Below are 23,033 nucleotides of genomic sequence, written 5' to 3'. Positions count from 1 at the left end.
GCATCTGATCAGGATGCCTCCTGGACGCCTCCTTGGTGAGGTGTTCCGGGCACGTCTAACCAGGAGGTGGCCCCAGGGAAGACCCAGGACACGCTGGAGGGACTATGTCTCTCGGCTGGCCTGGGAACACCTCGGGATTGCCCCGGAAGAGCTAGAAGAAGTGGCCGGGGAGAGGGAGTCTGGGCATATCTGCTGAAGCTACTGCCCCCGCGACCCGATCTTGGGTAAGCGGAAGAGGATGGATGGATGGACGGACAGTTTGGATTCCACAGTATGCTGGTGGAGGCTACAGCATCAGTCCTTACACCGTTGGAAGTCACACAAGTTTTTTAGCCTCACTGGTAGGAGTCAGCAGATAGGCACATTCAAACGCGATATATTTAAATAGCTTTAAAATGTAGTGATTGAGCTTACAACTTACTGAAGATGTTGTTTTAAAATTTTGCCTCCGACACTTTGGAGTCCACTAGGTTGATATGAGATGACTATTTCCTCAAACCTCCTGGAAATGCGAGTCAAAAAAATCAACACCTGCCTAGACAATTTCCAAAGCTAATGATTCTGCCATTTTCAAGTTCATACTAAAGGCACTGCAATAAAAATAAATTAAAGAAACTGCAAAGAGTTGAAAAGCAAATGCAACCGTGCTTTCATTCAAACCTCCATTGATATTCTTGTGTATCACACTTCTTGTGTGATTTTGGTATTGTATTGTATATCATACAACTGGAAGCCAAAATTTCACAGATAAGATTCCAATAAAGTCTTTGTCCATATAACTGGTTTTCTGACCTAATTAAATAAGGAGCTTGTTTAATGTTACTTTTTAATCACTGTATATACTCACGGATAAGTTCTCCCGCGGGTTAGTCAGGACTTCATTTTGCTGTATAATTTCTTTGTCTTCTTACTGTATATAATACCCTACCATGGCTGTCTGTTTGTCAGTCCCGGATGTTAAATCATCGGTAGCTCGCAAAACATTTGAACTATTGACCTGAAATTTGGTACACATATACTATGTGATGTCTACTATCCACTTCTGGGGTGATGATTGACCTCCAAGGTTATTCCTCTTTTTATTTTTATTTTATTATAGAATCAACTCTCAGTAGCGGCCAGCAGGGCGGCCGTGCGGTGCATGCGTACGGGCACCGTTCTCATCCCTACCACCTTTGCCGTCACTTTCTCTGCCTCTTCATATCTTAAATCTTTCTTGAGGCAGATTGAAGACTTAAGTGCCAGCTTAAGTGAAAAATTAAGGAAAACGTACTAAGTAATTGCAACACAAACACTGACTTAATCAGTTTTAACGCGAAAACATGCCGACTAAAGAAGAGAAGCAGCGGGCCGCTAGGGTGGAGAAAAGAAGAGCTGCTCAGGAAGCAGCAAGCGCATCAACCTCTGAGCAAATGAATGATAAACGTACAGAGAAAGAGGATGAAACTATGAGGGCTCAAGTCAAGTGTATTCACTGCACGTTATCGTGCAGTACACCATTACTGGCAATTTATAATGTTGGTCGTATAAGTCGAATGTGGAAAACTCACGCTATTGGTCCAAGAGATTATGATATGCTAACGCTCACTCTCAGAGAGCAACCACGGAGCACACTGCCTTTTTTTTCTACGTGGGTGCGGCAATGCACTGTATCAGCGTGTGCTCCTAACCCCTCACTCTCTCTGTTGTGCCTACGTGACCACATGGTAATACCTAAAATATTCACGAATTGACGTGTGCACTGTTTTGTGTTTTTTGTATCTCACACCCTCATACACCTTTATCGTTAGATCACCACTTATCTACGATGGAGCGTTGGATCAGAAGAAAATAGATAGATAGATAGATAGATAGATAGATAGATAGATAGATAGATAGATACTTTATTAATCCCAAGGGGAAATTCACATAATCCAGCAGCAGTATACTGATACAAAGAAACAATATTAAATTAAATAGTAATAAAAATGAAAAGAATTAAAATAAAATTAATGTTCGCATTTACTCCCCCGGGTGGAATTGAAGAGTCGCATTGTGTGGGGGAGGAACGATCTCCTCAGTCTGTCAGTGGAGCAGGACGGTGACAAAAGTCTGTCACTGAAGCTGCTCCTCTGCCTGGAGATGACACTGTTAAGTGGATGCAGTGGATTCTTCATGATTGACAGGAGTTTGCTTAGTGCCCGTCACTCTGCCACGGATGTTAAACTGTCCAACTTTAATCCTACAATGGAGCCTGCCTTCTTAACAAGTTTGTCCAGGCGTGAGGCGTCTTTCATCTTTATGCTGCCACCCCAGCACACCACCGCGTAAAAGAGGGCACTCGCCACAACCATCTGGTAGAACATCTGCAGCATCTTACTGCAGATGTTGAAGGATGCCAACCTTCTCAGAAAGTATATTCTGCTCTGAGCTTTCTTACATAGAGCATCAGTATTGGCAGTCCAGTCCAATTTGTCATCCAGCTGAATGAATGAAGCTGGTTTTAAATTAAAAGTCGTTGAAGTAGTGAAAGAAATTGGTAACTGCACTGCTGTGACAAAATTCAATGCATCTGAGAAACTGGTGTGAGATTGGAGGAGGCAAGAAGATGTAAAAATAAAAAAAATTAAGTGTCGCATTTTTGAACAGGCGTATAAGTCGGGGTCTGATTTTATGATCGATTTTTTGGGTTTCAAGGCCTGGCTTATACGTGAGTATATACAGTATAACATTGTTGCTGTTTGTTGTTTTTTTTTTTTTTTAAGATAAAGACCCCTACTTTTAATTCTTCTGATTTTAAGACTTTTTGAATAACATTTTTTGTAAATCTATTCAAATATGAAACATGGGCACAAGAGGGACAAGTTGACATCACAAACAAAATGCCACTTTCATGTCCTGAAACTCTCCTTTACAATGGAAATCTGCATAGTGTGGCATGCTCCACTTGTGTGTTATGTGACAGCATCCTTCTTTTATATCTGCATAACCTGTGACTTTAAAGAAATATAAATAACATGTCGTACAAGCGAAGTGTAAAATCGATTGGACAAAGTTCCTAGAGGATACATTAAATATGAACACTTTTTCGATTATTAACCCTAAGATGTTTTGGAAAATACACTTTGAATTGTTGTCATGTATTTCTATAATGCTATATGATTGATAAAAGCGTGAGACCTGTCGCACATATTTATGTTGTTATCAATTTTCATGGAAAACGTGTTAATTTCAACTTCTTTTTTTGATATTTATCACCATTTATATCCCATGGTTTTGTTTTTATCTCTCAGGAACAAACAGAGCCCTGCTCTGCAAGTCATCAAGTGATGGGCAAAACCAGGTGATCCAGATTGGGATGGGACACACCACAGAGAACGAAGATGAGCTCTTCCGTTTGGCTCAACTTGGTAAGTAATGGCACCTTTTTTTGGCTTTAGGCCTGGTTTTAAACATAGCTCTAGACCAGGGGTCCTCAATCATGGTCTTGGAGGGTCGCAGTGGCTGCAGGTTTTTGTTCCAACCCAACTGCTTAATAAGAGGCACGTATTACTCAAGTAACACTTCTGCTTCACTTCAGTTGTCTTGCTCATTAAGATTTTGAACCTTTATTGCTTATTTTAGTCTTAAACAGCTGTATTCTTGGTTTTTAATTTCTCCTAATTAGCAATAGCATGCAAATGACAAAAGAGACCAGCATTTCTCTGTTTACACCTGTGTGTAGTTATCGTGCACTGTTGGGGTTAATTAAATACTTAAAGTGAAAGTGAAGAGAAAAAAGTGAAGGACTGAGAATCACTCCTCCATTTCGGATGGTATCCTTATAAAGTGGAAGAAGATCTAGGATATGAGAATGAGCTGACATGGCAGAATTAAAGCACCAACAAGCCATGAAATTAAATTATTGGCAAGAATTGCTTTCAAATTAAGCAACCGGGTTAGAACAAAAACCTGTAGCCACTGCGGCCCTCCAGGACTGTGATTGAGAACCCCTGCTCTAGGCTAATTAAAGCTTGAAAACACACCCTCCCTGATTTTTGTGTTTTATGAAAAATATATAGTTTGTCTTGTGATAATTATTTAGCTTTGATTTGATTAAATAAACTTCATTTAGTAGTTTTAAACAATTCACCTTACCTTACCAAGAACTGTATGTTGTATTATACTAATTATAAGGAATTGCTTTAATAGAAGGCAGTCAGCTGTAGTTTGAGATATTAGTAAATCCAGTTAGAAGTGACTTATTTTGTTTTATAAGTAGCAGGAGACCGAGTTTTATTAGACAATAAAAGTTGTTTACTGTTTGCTGGTGGTTTAACTAGGTTGCCCTGTCTTAAATTGAATTAGGGTTACATTTTTGCATGTGTGTGGGTGAAGGCTGAATTAGAGATTATATTTGTTCTGTTTGACACTGAAGCAAATTTTAAGTTTAGCAGGCATCCAGATTTACAGTAACAGAGAAGAAACAACATTCACTAGAAATAGAATTTGTATCAAGTAGTTGTTATAGCTGTGAATAAAATGGTGACAATAAAAGAAGTTCTATATTGAGCTGACATGGCAAGTATCTGAAATGCTCTGAAGCACAGTTTAGGTAAAGCCGCCAGACAAATAAATATATGCTATTGTTTCCTTTTCAGTTTTAATTTATCTGTTTTTGCTGTTACATGCTAATCAAATACAACTGCAGACAATTCCATTGAATATTTTAGCTCTTGAGTACTTTACTTCTTCATTACACATACTACAGGGTGAGGCAGAAAGGTCGGACGTTTTTTCCAAAATCACAAAATTGTTAATTTTTTCTTACAAAGAAAATTATTGAAAGATTTGAGTTCATATTGAAATAGCATTTGACAAAATCAAGTGTGGAAAACAACATCTCCCATGTGGTGTCCGTTATCACTGATGCATTTCTGAAGGCGTTCATGGAAGTTGGCCTCCACTCTTTTCAACATCGCTCTGTCCATATGTTATACTACATGTTTCTTTATGTCACTATATCTGGACAATACTGTTATTTTTATTCACATGTGCATGTTAACTGTGGCACACAGAGGCTCAGCAGTTAGAAGTGCTAGCCAAGCATTGGATTCGATAGCCTAAGACAACTGGAGGCTTGTATAGTCAGCTTAAACACAGGTTAGGGTATTTCTGTCCTCTATCAGCACAAATCTCCTTTCCTTATTGGGAGAATGAGAATCGGCATATAAGCACTATGATATGTCTGTATTTTGGGGAAGAGGAATTCAGCCCTTGTTTGGAGACAGAGAACACCAGCAAATGAAGCAAGACATTATAAAAGGTCTGGACAGTGGCCAGACCCTTCGAGGCGGAATCGACAAAGCTCGTTGAAAAACCTCCCAGCGTAGGGACGGAGAAAATGGCTGACTGTGTTGATCCAGATTCCCACCTGGATAAAAGTCTGTCCATATGCCTCCCTGTCTGTAACCGCGTAAAACGTCAGTAAATGTAAGCTAAAGATATTTTGTCTCATGTGATTTTTGCACCGCAGTAATCACTATGGGAGGGATATCGCCTTTTCTGGTATATTATGATATTGTTTAATTATTTAATAAGCCACAATATTAAAAGAACACATTTCCAAGAGAGCTAATGCCTCTGCAGTAAACACCATAGTGCACCAAACCGCCACTTTCGGGCTGTACAGCGGTCTTTTGTGGTATTTTTTCGGATTTTCAGAAGCCCAACAATGACAATTCTGTTGATTCACCAAGCCATTGAGATGAAAATGATCTTCATCACTCATGAACAAAATAAGGTTGTCACTTTGTTCATAAATTGCTTCCATTTCATGTGCTAAGTTCAGTCGCTGTGCGTAATCCCCGGCCTTCAACTGCTGCACAACGGCCAATTTGTAGGGATGGAAATGCAGGTCTAAATGCAAAATACGCCTTACCGAACGATTACTGAGGCCAAGTTCAGAAGAATGCTTCTGAGCAGATCGCCTTGGACTGCGCAGCAGGGCTAGTCGTACGCTTTACACATTTTCAGGGGTACGTGAAATTCGTGTAGCTCCTGGCGGTCTTTTGTTCATTAGTGTACCTCGTGTACGAAGTGCTTTAAACCAACGTAGGATAGTGTTAGGAGAGGGAACAGCTTTATTTCTGTGGATATTGAAATGGCAACGAAACTCATGCTGAACTGCGGTACCAGATTGGTTGTTCTTGACAAAACAGTCGTACGCAAAAACGCGGTGTTCTATCGTCCACGCCACCTACCGCACATCTGTCACTCCACCTAGTGGTGAGTTCTAGCCATTTCAAAGACGTCCTTCCTTTGTGCCTCACCCTGTATGTTGACTTTTAGTATCATCCTCTCTGCACATGTAAAATGCAACGCAGAAATCGCAGTGGTCCATGATTGCACATTATAATGGAGCATTTATCACAGTTTTATTGGCATTCGAGTTACCGAAAAATGTTTTCAAGATCATTTTGCTGTTTCTGTGTACAAAATACAAGTCCCTCTGGGTCAGGCTGTAAAAAAAACATTCGGTCAGCATTCTAAATCTGCAACTAAGCCCACTCTAAAAGAGTCAGTTTACTGACTGGCTTTGGGGACTCTATCATAGAATATCATGTGAATTATGCCCAGGGTAAGAATTCAATACAACAGAAAGGTATAACCCATGTAAAATATCCAATTGTCCAACCCCACACATCCCTTATTGTTTCTCTTAAGTATTTTCCCTTCATTTAGAATACAGTTTTGAAAGATTCACAGTTAATGTGACGTTGAATTAATCCGTTTTGACAATGCTACGTTAATAAATTATTTGTGGATCTACAAGAAAGGGTGATTCTATACTTCCTATGTCAGGCTTCTGCCTGCAGGTAAGGTAGTCAGTAGACATGAACATTCTTTTGTTTGAAGTTACTTGTGTAAAAAAAAAGCCTTTGGGTAATTGAAATGTCAGACGCAGTACTGGGGAGGAATTGGATTGCAGGGCCTGCCACTGATAGACCTAAAGGTACCCAGTGATCATTTGTACCTGCTTGCATGTGTCAGTTCTGATGTGTGAGGCTTTCCACTTGAGTGTATATAGTACAGATTATGTTGCATCTGCTGTAATTGGAGCTTTTCGTCTAGTCTAAGGTGTTTCTTTTCTGTAATCGATTTAGAATATAGTATGACAGTAAATGATTGGGTGGCACACACTGGACCTGCTACTGACATGTACTTAATTTTATTTAGCTTCTCAACAAGCAATATCTATTATGTACATGTCAACAAGTACAAGACTTCAGTCAAGAGAGGGCAGCATAGAATATTCCAGACATTAGCTCACATTGTTTTATAGGCAGCCATATTCATGTTGCTCTCTGCACCGGTATGTTAGCTACGTATCTGTTGATTTTATTGCTTCTAGCTGTAAGGGGCACGGGCGTACTTTAATTTTAACCTTGAATTTGAATGCACTTGTTTATGTAGAACAGGACTGGCATTGAATGGGTGTACAGTGCTATCAGTTACTTCAGTGATTTTATATTCTTCAGTTGAGGTTGTAAGAGAAAAATAGTCATTGTTTAAAAATTCTAGAGCTCTGACTGGCTTTCTGATAGAATGAGTGTGTGTGTCTCCTTCATAAGAGCCCTTTGCTAGTATTGAAGTAAAGGCTCTCGGGTTTCCTAATAAAATCACTTCATTTATATATTACAGTGGAACCTCGGGTCACGAACGTCTCGGACCATGTACAAATCGGGTTATGACCAAAAAGTTCACCAAACGTTTGCATCTGTTTACGACCACACACTCGGGTGACGAACAAGCCAGTTTCCCTTCCAGTTCGTATGCACCAAAGACTTCCGCACATGTTCAATCTCTCCCTGTACAGCGAGAGAGCGAGCGCGAGAAGGCAGTTAAAGAATGCACCAGGCTTGTTTGTAAAGAGACTGCTTCGAGCATTGTTTTAATCTCGTTGTATTTAATGAAGACTTTTTTCTATTGGATTTTAACCTCCACTTCACCTCTGTTTTTATGGGATCATTTATTTATTGAAGGATTCTGAAAGCACTGCACTTTATTTAATTTGGACTTTTTTTGTGATTGTTGTTTTGTTGATTTTAATAAAAGCACTTGGCACTTTTTGCACCATCCGATTGCTCCATTGTAGTGCCTCACTGTCGTGCTCATCAGTAACATTACTGACGGTGACGGGTTTAAGGGCTCCCGGAAACGAGATGGGAGCATGCAGCGAACCCACATCGTCATAGACTTTACCTCAAATCTGTAATCTCCTCCACACCCAGTTCCTCCTCACTTCCTTCACGCCAGAACTCGACTCATGCAATGTTAGTTTTCTTGGTTGTTTATGGTTAGTTTTTGTATAAATTAAGGATTTTTCAAATGATAATTTTTTTCCCTGTGCTTAAAAAAGTGTTTATAGCGAACAGTTCGTAAGGCCAAAGCGAGAACTCTTGCAATGTTAGTTTTCTCTGTTCAAGGTTTTCTCAATGTTCTTCAATGTTTTTACATTTAGTTTACTATTACACTGTGCATTTTATGGTATAATTTAACTATTTTTGTGCTTAAAAATCTTTAAAAAAAATAAATTTACATACAGCTCGTACGGTCCGGAATGGATTAATTATATTTACATACAATCCTATGGGGGAAATTACTTCGGGTCACAACCAAATCGGGTTACAACCAAAGTTTGGGAACGAATTACGGTCGTGACCCGAGGTTCCACTGTACTGTGAGGTAAAAAAAACAGTGTTTGTTTCCAATTGCATTTCCATTTAAGAGGAGGTTTTGGAGGAGTGACCGCATCTCCTTGGGGTGCGGAGATGTAAAGTGGCTGGTGAGCAAACAGCTACTTTAAAAATGATATACAGTAGATTAGTTTAGCAAAAAGTAATTTATTTGCAAATAAAAAAACTATATTAACAAAATATAATGTATTTTTCACAATATTAATCAGTTTATATAATATAGTATTGACTAGCGTAATAAGCAAATAAAACTCAGATGTAATGGAGTTTTCTATGTTTTATTTAGGAGTCTTCGCTCCATAAAAAATGGTGCCCTGTCTTATACTTCATTATCAGGGTTATAAAACACACCTCCAAAACAGTAAAGAAAAGCTCTCCCTACCAATAATAATCTCCTGCCACTCACATTTTGTCATTTTCTATACCGCTGACACACCTGCTTATCTTCTCCTGGCTCCCTACTCAAAACACCTTCATCTTTCTCCGAACTTCTCCTGTCTCACAGAACAGAAGCCCTTCACCCAGTCCTATCACTTACACAGCATTCTGCCCTTTCTAATCCTGCAGAGCGCATCACAAGGTGCCTGCACGTCACAATATATTAACAAAACATAATATAACAGAATTCAAAAAGAAAATTACAATGTAGAAGAACATTAACATTAATACAGAATAACACTATCGTCAGTGGTTTCCATTTTTGAAACGTTTTTCAATTTTGTCGACATCATGCTTTATATCATTCACTGTTCTTCCTAGTTTAACAATTTCAGTTTATTGTGACAACTCCAACACCACACACATATGTTTATTGGCCCTAACAATGTAAAGTTGTTTAATTATAACAATAGAGAAGGGCAGAAGAGAGGGTTGTTAACTGTATATATAATACTATATGTATGTATGTGTGTATATATATATATATATATATATATATATATATATATATATATATATATATATATATATACTATATATATATATATATATATATATATATATATATATATATATATATATATATATATATATATATATATATATATATATATATACTGTATATATATACTGTATATATAAAATATTGTGGAAGCCAGCCCCGGGCACAGACGCCAGGACGTCTACAAAAAGCACACGTTTATTCATATTACAGTTCACAGCACACAGTGCTCCTTCACTAATCACTCTCTTTCAGGCCTCTCCAAAGTTCCTCTTTGGGACACCTTCTTTCCACTCTCCCAAGCCTCATCTCCTTCCTCCCGACACCAGCTCCCCGACTGTGCCCCTGTTATGTTGCCCCGGATATGCTTCATGTGCCCTTTGATGAACTTTGACCAGCATTTCCTGTTGTGACAATTTAAATGTATAATAATTTGTAAGAGCCATTTGTTAGTTAGGTTATGTTAAATTGAACTTTTTTAAAAAAAAAATTAATGTGACTTTTTATGTCGACTCAAAATGTACTTCATACATATTTAAGAAAAGTTTTGCTTTATTTTAAGCGATCTGTAAGTGTCACTTGATATGCATATTTCCCTCCTCTTTTTTGATTTCTTTATTTTAAATCAGAGGTATGAGATGCATTGTCCTTCATAAGGCATTCAGCTGCTGATTTGTTTCTCTTTCTGAACCGAGAATCAAAGTAAACCATGAAACAAAACCAGAGGTGGTTACTACTTTTAACTGCTTCATATTAATTGTTAATCCCCTGGTTGACTTAAGTTCTCAACTCACCTTAAACCCCAAGGAAACATTTAATAATTTGATACATTTCTGTGGCATTTTATCATGTGGGAGGCCTTAGATGCTGCTTCATTAAGATTAAGTCGGTTCAGAGACAAAGTAAATGTACGTGCAGTATATAGTCACGCCACAGAGTAGTATCTGTAGTATTGTGAATTAGTATTCTATCTATCTATCTATCTATCTATCTATCTATCTATCTATCTATCTATCTATCTATCTATCTATCTATCTATCTATCTATCTGTCTGTCTGTCTGTCTGTCTGTCTGTCTGTCTGTCTGTCTGTCTGTCTGTCTGTCTGTCTGTCTGTCTGTCTGTCGTATCCTGCCTACTACACTAAAATTAATATCTATCTATCTATCTATCTATCTATCTATCTATCTATCTATCTATCTATCTATCTATCTATCTATCTATCTATCTATCTATCTATCTATCTATCTATCTATCTATCTATCTATCTATCCCTGCCTGTTTAGTTTCATCTGTAGGATGCATGGCAGGAACAATTCCTGGACAGGGTGCAAGTGCAAGCTCATTTTAGGGTGAACCCACGCCCATGCACACCACTGGCTAATTTAGCATCACCAATTCATCTAACCTGCATGTCTTTGAATTGTGGTAGGTAACCAGAGGACATTCACAGAAAGCAAAAACAGCAAATAGATTAGATTTTTGAGCTAGTCAGATTTATTCACATATAGAAACAGAAGTGGACAATCTTCAGAAAACGTGGCTGAAAATCGCCCACAAGAGCTTTGGTGAGTTTTGATGTTAATGCATTCTGAAACTGCATAAAATTACCATCTTGCCATTCATTTTGTTAACCTGTACAAAGCCGAACTGTTACGAAACCCTTTTTGTGTTTGTAAGACTCTCTTGCAGGCAGCCATCCAAAGGAAACATGTGCCTTTTTTTTCGTACTTTTTGGATTTACCGTATTTTCACAGCGTTTTACCTTTAAGTTGCACAAATCTATAGTTACGATTCCAAATCCTCCACTGCCAAACCTGATTTGATTCATCACTACGCACTGCTGTAGTGCTCTAACCAGAGGGCACAGTATACAAGTGGCCTGTCACCTAATCTCTCCAAGGGTGACAGCCACCCCCCTGTAGGTTCTGAGAAACATGGAAAGTATAAATGCATATTCACTTTTTGCCTCTCCTTCTTTTAAAACCCAAATCTTTCCCCAATTTGGAAAATGAAAATCACTGAAGGACGCAACTTGAATGCACAGTGTTCTTAACATGTCAAGGTTTGATTTCTCCATAGTAACTTGCTATGCCAGACTACTAGTTTCTCACCTTGGGAAGGATTACAGGTGAAGTTCAACTGTCATCTGATCTCAGTGACATTTTGAGTACACAAATGTTTAAGTAATCTGAGCCCTAAGGATGTGTGTTATCTCATGAAATAATAATAAGATGGCCTTCACGAAAAGTTACATTTTCTTCATAGCTAAATAGTTTGTCCATAGAATATTTATGAGATAATTCAATCATTTTAATTGAAAAGGTAAATCGGTTGTGTTTTCCTGATTTTTTTTGCGACCCCTTTTCTGCATTATGTTAAAAATATTTTCAAAGAGCTGAACCTAAGGATACAAGTATGATCACACTGCATAAGTTACAGTCAGCTACTTTTAAACAATTAGTAATCTAATTTTTAAAAACGAGAGATATCCTGCTTAATCCACTGAAAATAATGCAAGTCTGCTTTTTTCCAGAAAATTCATTGACAAAAATCACTCAGGATTTCAGTCCTTTCCATTTCAAGTCTTTAGACAGAGAGGCCGGCCACAAACCTATGGCCTTGATTCAGAAGCAAATCTGTATCATCTAACCCAGTGGTTCCCAAATATTTCTATGTACCACACCCTTAGAAAAAGTTTGATTTATGTTTGCACCCCCTACAAAAGTAATAACACACTTGCAGATGAAGAAGTCAAATTTCTCATTTTTAAACGATTTTATTTAACTTGACTCCTCTGTCTGTTTGTTTGTCTGGGTCAAATCTTTTAAACCCACTTTTGACGAAGCGACTATCTTCAAATTTTGCACACGTTTTCAGTATTGATGGCAATACAATAATCCGTCAAAAACGATGCAATTACGTAGCAAATTTTGCCATAATTAATGGTTATGCAATTCCAATTAAAATTTCGCCGTAATTAATGGTTATGCGATTCCAATTAACGCACAAACAACAATGACAGAGACAGAATACAGTGAGATATGGGAGCATACAAGTGAGAGACGCATCGGATTGCCCCCACTTGCCTCTTCCATTGAGTGGAGTCGGTAAATATGCGGGCCGACTTTACTTGTTTAGTCTAGCCTTGATGATCACGGTGAGAAAGTCTTGACGTAAGCTTGCCGTTCTGTTGCCTATATTTTTTTTTTCCGCAGCAACAGAGCGCTAAAAGCCTGAACAGAAAAATAGAGACCAAAATATAATTCTGTTTAGTATTCAAATAATTCTGCAAAGAAGATATATTATGTAATACTTTTAAAGAAGCTTCCCGATCATAAAAAACGATTAAAGAAAAATCATTTGCAAAATACTCAAATACTAAAAAGTAAAAAATAAAATACAGTAATCCCTCCTCGATCGCGGGGGTTGCGTTCCAGACCCCCCCCGCGATAGGTGAAAATCCGCGAAGTAGAAACCATATGTTTGTATGGTTATTTTTATATATTTTAAGCCCTTATAAACTCTCCCACCCTGTTAACATTATTAGAGCCCTCTAGACATGAAATAACACCCTTTAGTCAAACGTTTAAACTGTGCTCCATTACAAGACAGAGATGACAGTTCTTTCTCACAATTAAAAGAAAGCAAACATATCTTATCTTCAAAGGAGCGCCGTCAGGAGCAGAGAATGTCAGAGAGAGCGCTTGCTAAGAAAAGCAAACAATCAAAAAATCAATACGTGCTTTTAAGTATACAGAAGCACCGCAATAAAGCGGCATTTTGTATAGGAGCGTCCGTGTCCTCTGTGCAAACAGCCCCTCTGCTCACACCCCCTCCGTCAGGCAGAGAGAGTGAGGAAGATAGAGAGAAGCAAACAAGCACCCCGCGGGAAGCATATATCATTGAGGAGTTTTAGTTAATATGTAATACATACTCTGATTGGGTAGCTTCTAAGCCATCCGCCAATAGCATCCCTTGTATGAAATCAACTGGGCAAACAAACAGAGGAAGCATGTAACCTAAATTAAAAGACACATTGTCCGCAGAAAGCGGCGAACCAGCGAAAAATCTGTGATATATATTTAGATGTGCTTACATTTAAAATCCTGATAGAGTGAAGCCGCGAAAGTCGAAGCGCGATATAGCGAGGGATTACTGTATATAAAAAAGTAAGTAAAATGATTTTATTTAATTTAGTTAAAGATGTACTAAAATGCAAAGTATAAAGTTTTTTTTAACCACAATTCCCGTGGTTATACAGGGTGACACAGAAAAACGGGAACTTTTGAAAAACTCAATAAAAATAGAAGAAATCCAACAAAAAAATGTTATTGACAGCAATTGAACCACTACAACTTGCCTTGTAAGAGACAGTAATCCAAATTATCAATGTCTGAAAATTACGTCCTATAGATAGATAGATAGTATGGCATCCTCCTGTACGTATGCATTCTTCCAATCTGCTGTTGAGGTTCCCCATTGATCGGTGGTATACCACAAATTTCGTCTTGAATTCTTTGTTTCAATTCATTCAGTGTCCTTGGCCGAGTCATGTAGACCCGACTCTTAAGGTAGCCCCACAAGAAAAAATCACAAACGGACAAATCCGGTGATCTTGAGGGCCAGGGAATGTCACCGAATCTTGAGATGACACAGTTACCGAACAATTCTCGCACAGCTGCCATTGATTGCCTTGCAACTGATTACTGAATTACTAAATGGCGCGATTGTTTACAGCTGAAGGTCCCTGTTCCGTAGTGCTGCCAACTGTTCATGGCTGCCACTACACATTTCAAAAGTTCCCGTTTTTCTGTGTCACCCTGTATGTGACTTAATGAAATCGTGGGGTGCATATAAATTAGTTGATTAAAACAATTTTTGAAACTTGTTTAGCATGGTGGGGAATTACAATGTTATTGTTTTTTTTTATATTTTATGATGAAAGTAGCTATTCTATTAATTGATTGAATGAGTTGGTCTCATCCATTCTGAGAGATGGACGTCTGAAGCAGAGCTCCGTTAGCAGCAGTGTTATTTTTTTATATTATTTTCTTATTATCCTGAGATATCCTGTATTTATCCAACCTGAGGGTTCTACTACAGTATATGCAAGCATATATAAACATGGCCGGCAAGAAAGGGGCTCAGAGAGAAATGGAAAAGACAACTAAAGCTACATCCAAGCTCAGACCGACAAGTCCAAGTTCAGGCTCAAGGTACGGCCTTTCAGAGACTGACCTGGATCAGATGGGCCAAAGCCCAGACTCCTCAGGACTACTGTCCGCTACTTCGTCTCCAGTTGAGAGTGAAATGGGGAGCGAATGTGCGAGTGACGCAGGTCACGATAGCTCGCCGATTGGAGAAGATCATCTGAAACTGGAAAAGGCCTTGCTGTTTGCGCTCTCACCTACTCCACACGAGCCGGGAACAACGGCTGTAATATATTTTATTGAACCACATACAGTACTGTGCATGAGCAAATTCAAATACACAAAAAAGCTTTTAACTCGGTACATAAAATTTATATACAGTGATCCCTCGCTATATCGCGCTTCGACTTTCGCGGCTTCACTCCATCGCGATTTTAAATGTAAGCATATCTAAATATATATCATGGATTTTTCGCTGGTTCGCGGATTTTTGCGGACAATGGGTCTTTTAATTTAGGTTACATGCTTCCTCAGTTTGTTTGCCCAGTTGATTTCATACAAGGGACGCTATTGGCGGATGGCTTAGAAGCTACCCAATCAGAGCATGTATTACATATTAAATAAAACTCCTTAATGATATACAATATGCATCCCGCGCGGTGCTTGTTTGCTTCTCTCTATCTCTCTCACTCTCTCTGCCTGACGGAGGGGGTGTTTGCCTAGAGGATACGGACGCTCCTCTACTTATCCTTATCGCGGTGCTTCGGCATACTTAAAAGCACGTATTGATTTTTTGATTGTTTGCTTTTCTCTCACTCTCTCTCTCTCTCTGACATTCTCTGCTCCTGACGGCGCTTCTTTGAAGAGGAAGATATGTTTGTATTCTTTTAATTGTGAGAAAGAACTGTCATCTCTGTCTTGTCATGGAGCACAGTTTAAACTTTTGACTAAAGGGTGTTATTTCATGTCTAGAGGGCTCTAATCATGTTAACAGTGTGGGAGAGTTTATAAGGGCTTAAAATATATAAAAATAACCAGACAAACATATGGTTTCTACTTCGCGGATTTTTGTGTATCGCGGGGGGTTCTGGAACGCAACCCCCGTGATCGAGGAGGGATTACTGTACAAATAAAGCAATTGACCTTTACAAATTTCAGTTATCTTGTAAATGTGTTCCCCTTGAAGTCTATACACTCAATTGAAGATACTGGGGTTGGGGTATCCTGCAAAGCATCAGGTGCCATCAAGTAATGATACACATTCAACGATCATGGGGTTTAGGGGATTGGAGACCCTTGTGGAGCAACGGGTACCGGTGCGCTGCTAAGCAGTGAAGCACAGTCGACGAGCTTTGTCCCTAGATAACACCTGCACTGCAGTTCAGAAACCGATGTGCCGCACAGTTAGAATTGCTGTACAATTATCAGGACCACCAGCTGGAGAGTAAGTGGCAGGTGTTACATCCCATTCAACTCCCCTTTGTCCCCTTCCTGGCAAAAATGTCAATCAAATCTTGAAATCAGTCATGTTTCACGATCAATGGCTTACACGAAAATCAATACTTGACCTCGCTCTTCTCTGCAGATCAAATTTCATTCAAAAAAAGTTATTTGCCTTGACGGCCACCTTTTTTTGAGAACAGCTGCTGCAAATATCATAAAGTTTAAAAGACTTATTCACTAAAAGTAATATTTTTTTATATTTTTGTAGTGATGGCCAAGAAAAAATTTTAATCTCATGCTTTTCCATAGAATGGAGATATATTATAGAACAGACATCTATGGAGATCATCACTGGACCACAACAAAAATATAAAAAACATCCCTCAAAATGTTACACACATCAAGTCATCTACAGTATATACATTTTTTGGTCAAAATATTGTTAAACTAGCAGATCGGCACCCCAGAAAACTGGAAAAAGAACAGAAGAGAAAATAGGGGTTATAACGGAATGAATACCATGAATAATAATGATAATTAATTGAATATACAGAGCATCAGGATTAAACTAAGATGAAGCTATGAGAAGGCCATGTTAAAGTAATGCGTTTTTAGCAGTTTCTTAAAGTGCTCCACTGTATTTGCTTGGCGAATTTCTATTGGCAGGCTATTCCAGATTTTCGGTGCATAACAGAAAAAGGCCGCCTCCCCACTTCTTTTAAGTTTTGCTCTTGGAATTCTAAGCAGGCACTCATTTGAGGATCTAAGGTTACGATTTGGAGTGTAAGGTGAAAGACATTCTGAAATATAAGATGGAGCGAGATTATTTAAGGCTTTGTAAACTATAAGCAGGATTTTAAAGTCAATTCTAAATGACACAGGTAACCAATGTAGTGACATCAAAACTGGAGAAATGTGCTCGGATTAGGATTCTCGTTGAAGTCGATTGAAATCTTTTTTGGGTAGTCCTGAGAGGAGTGCGTTACAGTAATCTAGTCGACAGAAAACAAAAGCGTGAAATAATTTCTCAGCATCTTTTAATGATATAAGACGTTTAACTTTTGCTATGTTTCTTAATTTAAGTGAAAAAATGCTGTCCTAGTGGTCTGATTAATACGTGATTTAAAATTCAGGTCAGAGTCAATAGTTACCCCTAAATTGTTTACCTCCGTCTTGACTTTTAATCCTAATGAATCAAGTTTATTTCTAATAACCTCATTATATCCATTATTGCCAATCACTAAAATTTCTGTTTTCTCCTTATTTAGTTTGATAAAATTAGTACTCCTCCGTTCAGAAACACAAGTAAGACATTGTGACAGTAAATCAAGAGAGTCAGGATCGTCAGGCGCTATTGATAAATACAGCTGTGTGTCATCAGCATAGCTGTGGTAACTCACGTTATGCCCTGAGATAATCTGACCTAACGGAAGCATGTAGATTGAGAAGAGCAGCGGACCCGGGATAGAGCCTCATGGACCACCATATAGAATATCAGGGGTCTTTGAAGTATAATTACCACAACTTACAAAGAATTTTCTACCTGCCAGTTAGGATTCAAACCAATTTAAGACACTGCCAGAGAGGCCCACCCATTGACTAAGGCAATTTTTAAGAAAATTGTGATTACATGAATTTCCCCTTGGGATTAATAAAGTATCTATCTATCTATCTATCTATCTATCTATCTATCTATCTATCTATCTATCTATCTATCTATCTATCTATCTATCTATCTGTCTATCTGTCTATCTGTCTATCTATCTATCTATCTATCTATCTATCTATCTATCTATCTGTGGTATCAAATGCGGCACTCAGATCTAAGAGGATGAGAACAGATAAATGGCCTTTGTCTGCATTTTCCCGCAAGTCATTTACTACTTTAAAGTTAGTAGTTCTCTTGTTCACTAACTAAGCGGAGCTAAGGTTACACCCTGAGGCAAACGCGTGAGTGTGGAGGGCCCCGTCCCCTTCCCGCAGCCCGTTGAGTCCCCCTTGGATTTGCGCTAATAAATCGGTACTACAAGCGAACTATGATACTTAGCGCAATGAGAAAGTCGCAAAATCAATGAAATGTTCACGCAAATGATAGAATAAAACCCGATCTAAATCCGTTAAGTAGTTGAAAAGTGAAAAGCGATCAGACATACAAACGGGTCTAAAAAAAACTATAAGAAATTTTGCACTTGGACCACTAAATTTTTAAAACCGTTTCTTAGCGAGCACCATTGGGCCAAGGGTAACCTACATTCCAAATTTCAAGTCCCAAGTCCTCATGTTTCGGGAGATTTCGTGATGAGTGAGTCAGTGGTATTTGGCTTTTATATATATATATATATATATATATATAGATAAATACTTCCATCCCATCTTGCACCCTTGGTGAGTTTGGGCACCCCAGGTTAAGAATTTTACTCTCTACAACTGAACAAGTAGACTTGTGTCTTCCACGGTGCAGTTGAGAGAACATCATAGTACACAGTGACAGACTTTTTCTCTCTCTTAGCCTTGCTGAATTCAAGGTTCTTTTATGTATTATGCATATAGGATTTTTTTTTATCATTAAACAAAATGTGTCAAACAGTGTCACTTTACATTACTAAAAAGCATTTTTTTGAATTCTTGTTTAGTTATAAGAAAATATCAATGTGCGTGGGAGCCAGTTGTGTGCCTGGCCTGTTCCCTGTCAGACTGGAAGCTGACAATAGATGCTGTCATGGGACCAGTTTTGTCGACATGCTGAAGCAGCCTCTTGCCATGATGGAGATACAGTACATTGTGATAAACCCAGGGCGTCAGTAAGTCCCAAACCCCAGCACGATCACAAAAACACAGTCCTTTATCAAAAATAAGCAAAGGTTTTATTTAAATACCTCCAAATGTATTACCAATACACACAAAACACTGGTCTTTTTCTCTCCACAATATGTTCTCTCACCACCGCACTGCCCTCCTCCAGTCGAGGGTTGCCTCTCTACCACCTAGCAACGACTCGCTTTAATAAGGGAGTGCGGTCCCTTTTATTACAGACCCGGGAGTACTTCTAGTGCCAGGGTGGAAGTCCGTTATTTGAGCAGGGAGTTTGTTTCTCTGGAACGCCCTCTTGCGGCAACCCTTGACTCCAGCAGGGATGCCCTGCCAGACTACATTTCCCGGCATGCCCTGCTGGCTTCACACTGGGTGAAGTGATGATATCCGGGACTGCTGCCATCTTGCGTGCTCGGGGAATAACAGTTCCCTAGTGATCTCTCTGCTTCTATAGGGGCTGTCGGTTCATTTCTTCCTTCCGGGTCTGCTTTCTTTCCTGGCTGGAATGTCCGTCCAGCCTGTGTGGCATCTACAACATGTTAAATCCATCACTGACCATGAGTTGCAGCGTATGGAGGAAAACATACAGTGAGCAAATTAGTCCATCCATTAGCCAACCCGCTATATCCTAACTACAGGGTCCAATACTGGAGCCAATCCCAGCCAACACAGGGCGCAAGGCAGGAAACAAACCCTGGGCAGGGCTCCAGCCCACCGCAGGGCACACACACACACTCACCCACCAAGCACACACTAGGGACAATTTAGAATCGCCAATGCACCTAACCTGTATGTCTTTGGACTGTGGGAGGAAACAGGAGTACCCGGAGGAAACCCATGCAGACATGGGGAGTACATGCAAACTCCACGCAGGGAGGACCCAGGAGGTGAACCCGGGGTCTCCTAATTGCGAGGCGGCAGTGCTACCCCGCCCAAGCAAATTAGTGCCTCTGAATATTTTATTATGAACACACACAAGTGATTTGTCCTTGAGTCTCACTCTCCATGTGTCATCAGGGAGTTTCTTGGGAAGGGTGTCAGCTGTTATGTATGGTTGGAAAATTTTGTTCATGTAGTACCAGAAACGGTACACATCATAAATAGACATTAGCTAAAAATGCTAGGATATTTGCAAATCAATTTGCTTGTCTTAATGGAAGTCATTTTAATACAGTAGCAGGCAAAAATCTTTAAGCGTTAAAAAAAAAAAAAAGAAAATGTACTTGACATGTATAATTTTGCAGCAACTCATACTTATATATTTAATTTTGTTTTGCTGGTTGTTCCAGTAATTATGATGTCGTGCTTAAGCAGACAGAATGGTTTAAGCACAGATTATATGACTACAATTGCAAATACCTTTACTGATGCATCATCAAATTTAGAGCTTGTCTGCTCAACGTTCTGCCCTAAAATGTTTTGGTTTGCAACAGTATTACTCAGAGGAGTATACGTATCCCATGTGAATATTTACCTCTACATATTGTGATGGATGGCCGGGTGCCTTACCCCACCGGGAGGCCTGGAAAAGCAGGGGACCGGGAGAGGGGCAATTCCTCCCACAGGATGTAAGAGGGCAGCCATCCTGGATTGTGTGGGAGCCACGGAACTGAAAGGCTCAACCCTGTGGGGATCCGTGGCCACCGCGCCCGAAGGTCTAAGGAGCCTTGGACCACAGCACTTCCACCACACCAGAAGTGCTGCCGAACCAGGAAGCAGGTACATCCGGAGTGCTACCGGATTCCCATGCAGCACTTCCGCCATACCAGGAAGTGCTGCAGGGAGATCATCAGGGAGCACATCTGGGTGCATTATAAAAGAGGCCGCCTCACTTCATTCAGGGTGCCGGAGTCGGATGGAAGAGGATGGAGCTTGCGAGGATTGGAGTAGAGTAGAAGCGGAAGAAGAACCAAAGATAAGGTCTGAGGGTATTGTCTGCACTGTGTGATATTGTGTGCTGTGAAGAAAAGAGGAATAAAACGTGTGTGGTTTGTACATCTGGAGTCCATGTCTGTCTGTGTCCGGGCTATCATTTACAATATATTGTAACATGTTTTGTTGCTTATTAAAATGTCTGTTTTTGTTTTTGTTTTGTTTTGTTTTTTTCAACTAAACTATATAAGTAAATTTGTGCTGCGTTCCGGATGGAAGTGGACTTCTCAAGAATAAAGTGATTATAAAGGCATATGGTGTTAATATTTTTAAACAGGGAAGCGCAGTCGTTGGTTTTGCTTCCCCCTGGATTCAGCATTATGGGTGTAAATCTTGAGCCTGCTTGTTGTCCTTGTAGTTTTTTGTTGTCCTCTATGGCCAGGTTTATACTTCACGTGACGCAACGCATGCTCCAGCAGATGCTTCTGCTACGCCATCGTCTTACTGTTTATACTTGCGCGCCTACTTTATGTAAATCTGGAAGAATCCACCAGGTGGCAGTGTGGGATATCATCGCGGTGAGAACAGGTTCGCCGTCGCTGTGTTGTGAATTGCCTGGAACACCCATTAAATTCCAATGACACCTTGCCGAAGTATCTCTGAAAAGGATGTTTAATGATTAAGTCCATCAATCCAGAGATGTGCCCATTCCAGGTAGCATTGGGCACGAGGCAGAAACGATCCCTAGATGGGGCATCAACTCATCACAAGGTGTATACAAGCACTCACTTACACTGGTGTCATGTTAGTGGAACCAAATCTGCATATCTTTGGAAGTAAACCGGAGCACCCGGTGGAAACTCAGCAGGAAAACATGCAAACTCCAGGGAGGGAACACCAGCAACGCGACTCCCTGCGAGACAGCAGTGCTACCGCTGTGCCACCGTGTCACCTCCATGTGTGTAATTATTAATAGTATTCATTATTTAAACAAAATTAACAACTTATCTGTAAAATGTAGCATACATACTTTAATGCATTTCATCATGAAAGTGATATCAAGTATAAATCTGAGGATTCTAAATGTGCAGAGTGTTCTGTGTGGCGATCTACTGCTGTTTTCCGCTGCTGTCAGGTCAGAAGGAAGCCACAGAAAAAAGACGGCACAGAAGACTGTATGTGAGACTTCTTAGGGCCGGTTTATACTTCACGCTCAGAACGCGTACGCACCCGCATCATGGCTGCCACGCATTCCCAGCGTTCATTTCACGCGTCCTCTGAGCAGGTCCTCAGAAATTAACGCGACGCGTGCGCGCGAGTTGCAGTTCCAGCAAAAAGTTAGGGGTTGGGGCGCAGTGTGCTAAAAGTCGGAACGTGACGTCAGAGTCTCTGTTTACTATCTACATGTGACAGAAAGCCTCTATGGAGATCCTACAAAATCGGTGTACGCGCTTCGCTGTTTGATGAATGGTTCGATGTGGTGAAGCAAAATGCCGACATACAGATGCATTCGTGGTGCTTTTATATTCAACCGTCGCATATTCCTGATCGTAATGACACAATACATTTTAAAGGTCTCACATACTGTCTTTTGTGCCGTCTTTTTTTTTTTTTTGCAACTTTACAACAGCATCATAATGTATAGCGCTGTATTTGAGCCACTGAGAAAAAAATAAAGGACACAGTGGAAATGTGTATTTTGTGATTAAAGTGGAAATTTTGGCTTTAATCTCGAAATGTCCACTTTAACCTCGTAGTTTACTTTATCATTAAAGCAGACCATCGTAAACGTCATCCCAGATTTTAATCGCTACTAGCTTCTTAGACCTGACAGCAGCGGTAAGCAGCAATAGATCAACCCCACACAGAACAAATTAAATGTATGATATTCCAACTCTCTGCACACTTAGAGTCTTTAGATTTATACTTGATATCACTTTCATGATGAAATGCATTAAAGTGTGTATGTTACATTTTACATATAATTTCATTTAAATAATGAATACTGTTAATAATTACACACATGGGGTGACACGGTGGCGGAGTGGTAACACTTCTGTCTTGCAGGGAGTTATGTTGCTGGTATTTCCTGCTTGTAT

The 23,033-nt window shown here is 39.6% G+C and overlaps 1 protein-coding gene across 2 annotated transcripts in view; it reads left to right on the top strand.

Annotated features, from left to right (window-relative positions):
* Positions 1–23,033, top strand: part of tab1 (TGF-beta activated kinase 1/MAP3K7 binding protein 1) — a 102,668-nt gene that overhangs the window by 34,668 nt on the left and 44,967 nt on the right. For both annotated transcript variants that reach the window (XM_039765284.1, XM_039765283.1), the window contains exon 6: positions 3,273–3,389. In XM_039765284.1, coding sequence (XP_039621218.1) covers positions 3,273–3,389 — 117 coding nt within the window. The remainder of the gene's footprint in view (positions 1–3,272; positions 3,390–23,033) is intronic.

Source organism: Polypterus senegalus, chromosome 10 (genome assembly GCF_016835505.1).
Source record: "Polypterus senegalus isolate Bchr_013 chromosome 10, ASM1683550v1, whole genome shotgun sequence".
Classification (NCBI taxonomy): domain Eukaryota; kingdom Metazoa; phylum Chordata; class Cladistia; order Polypteriformes; family Polypteridae; genus Polypterus; species Polypterus senegalus.
This window is presented reverse-complemented; position numbering and strand designations above follow the sequence as displayed.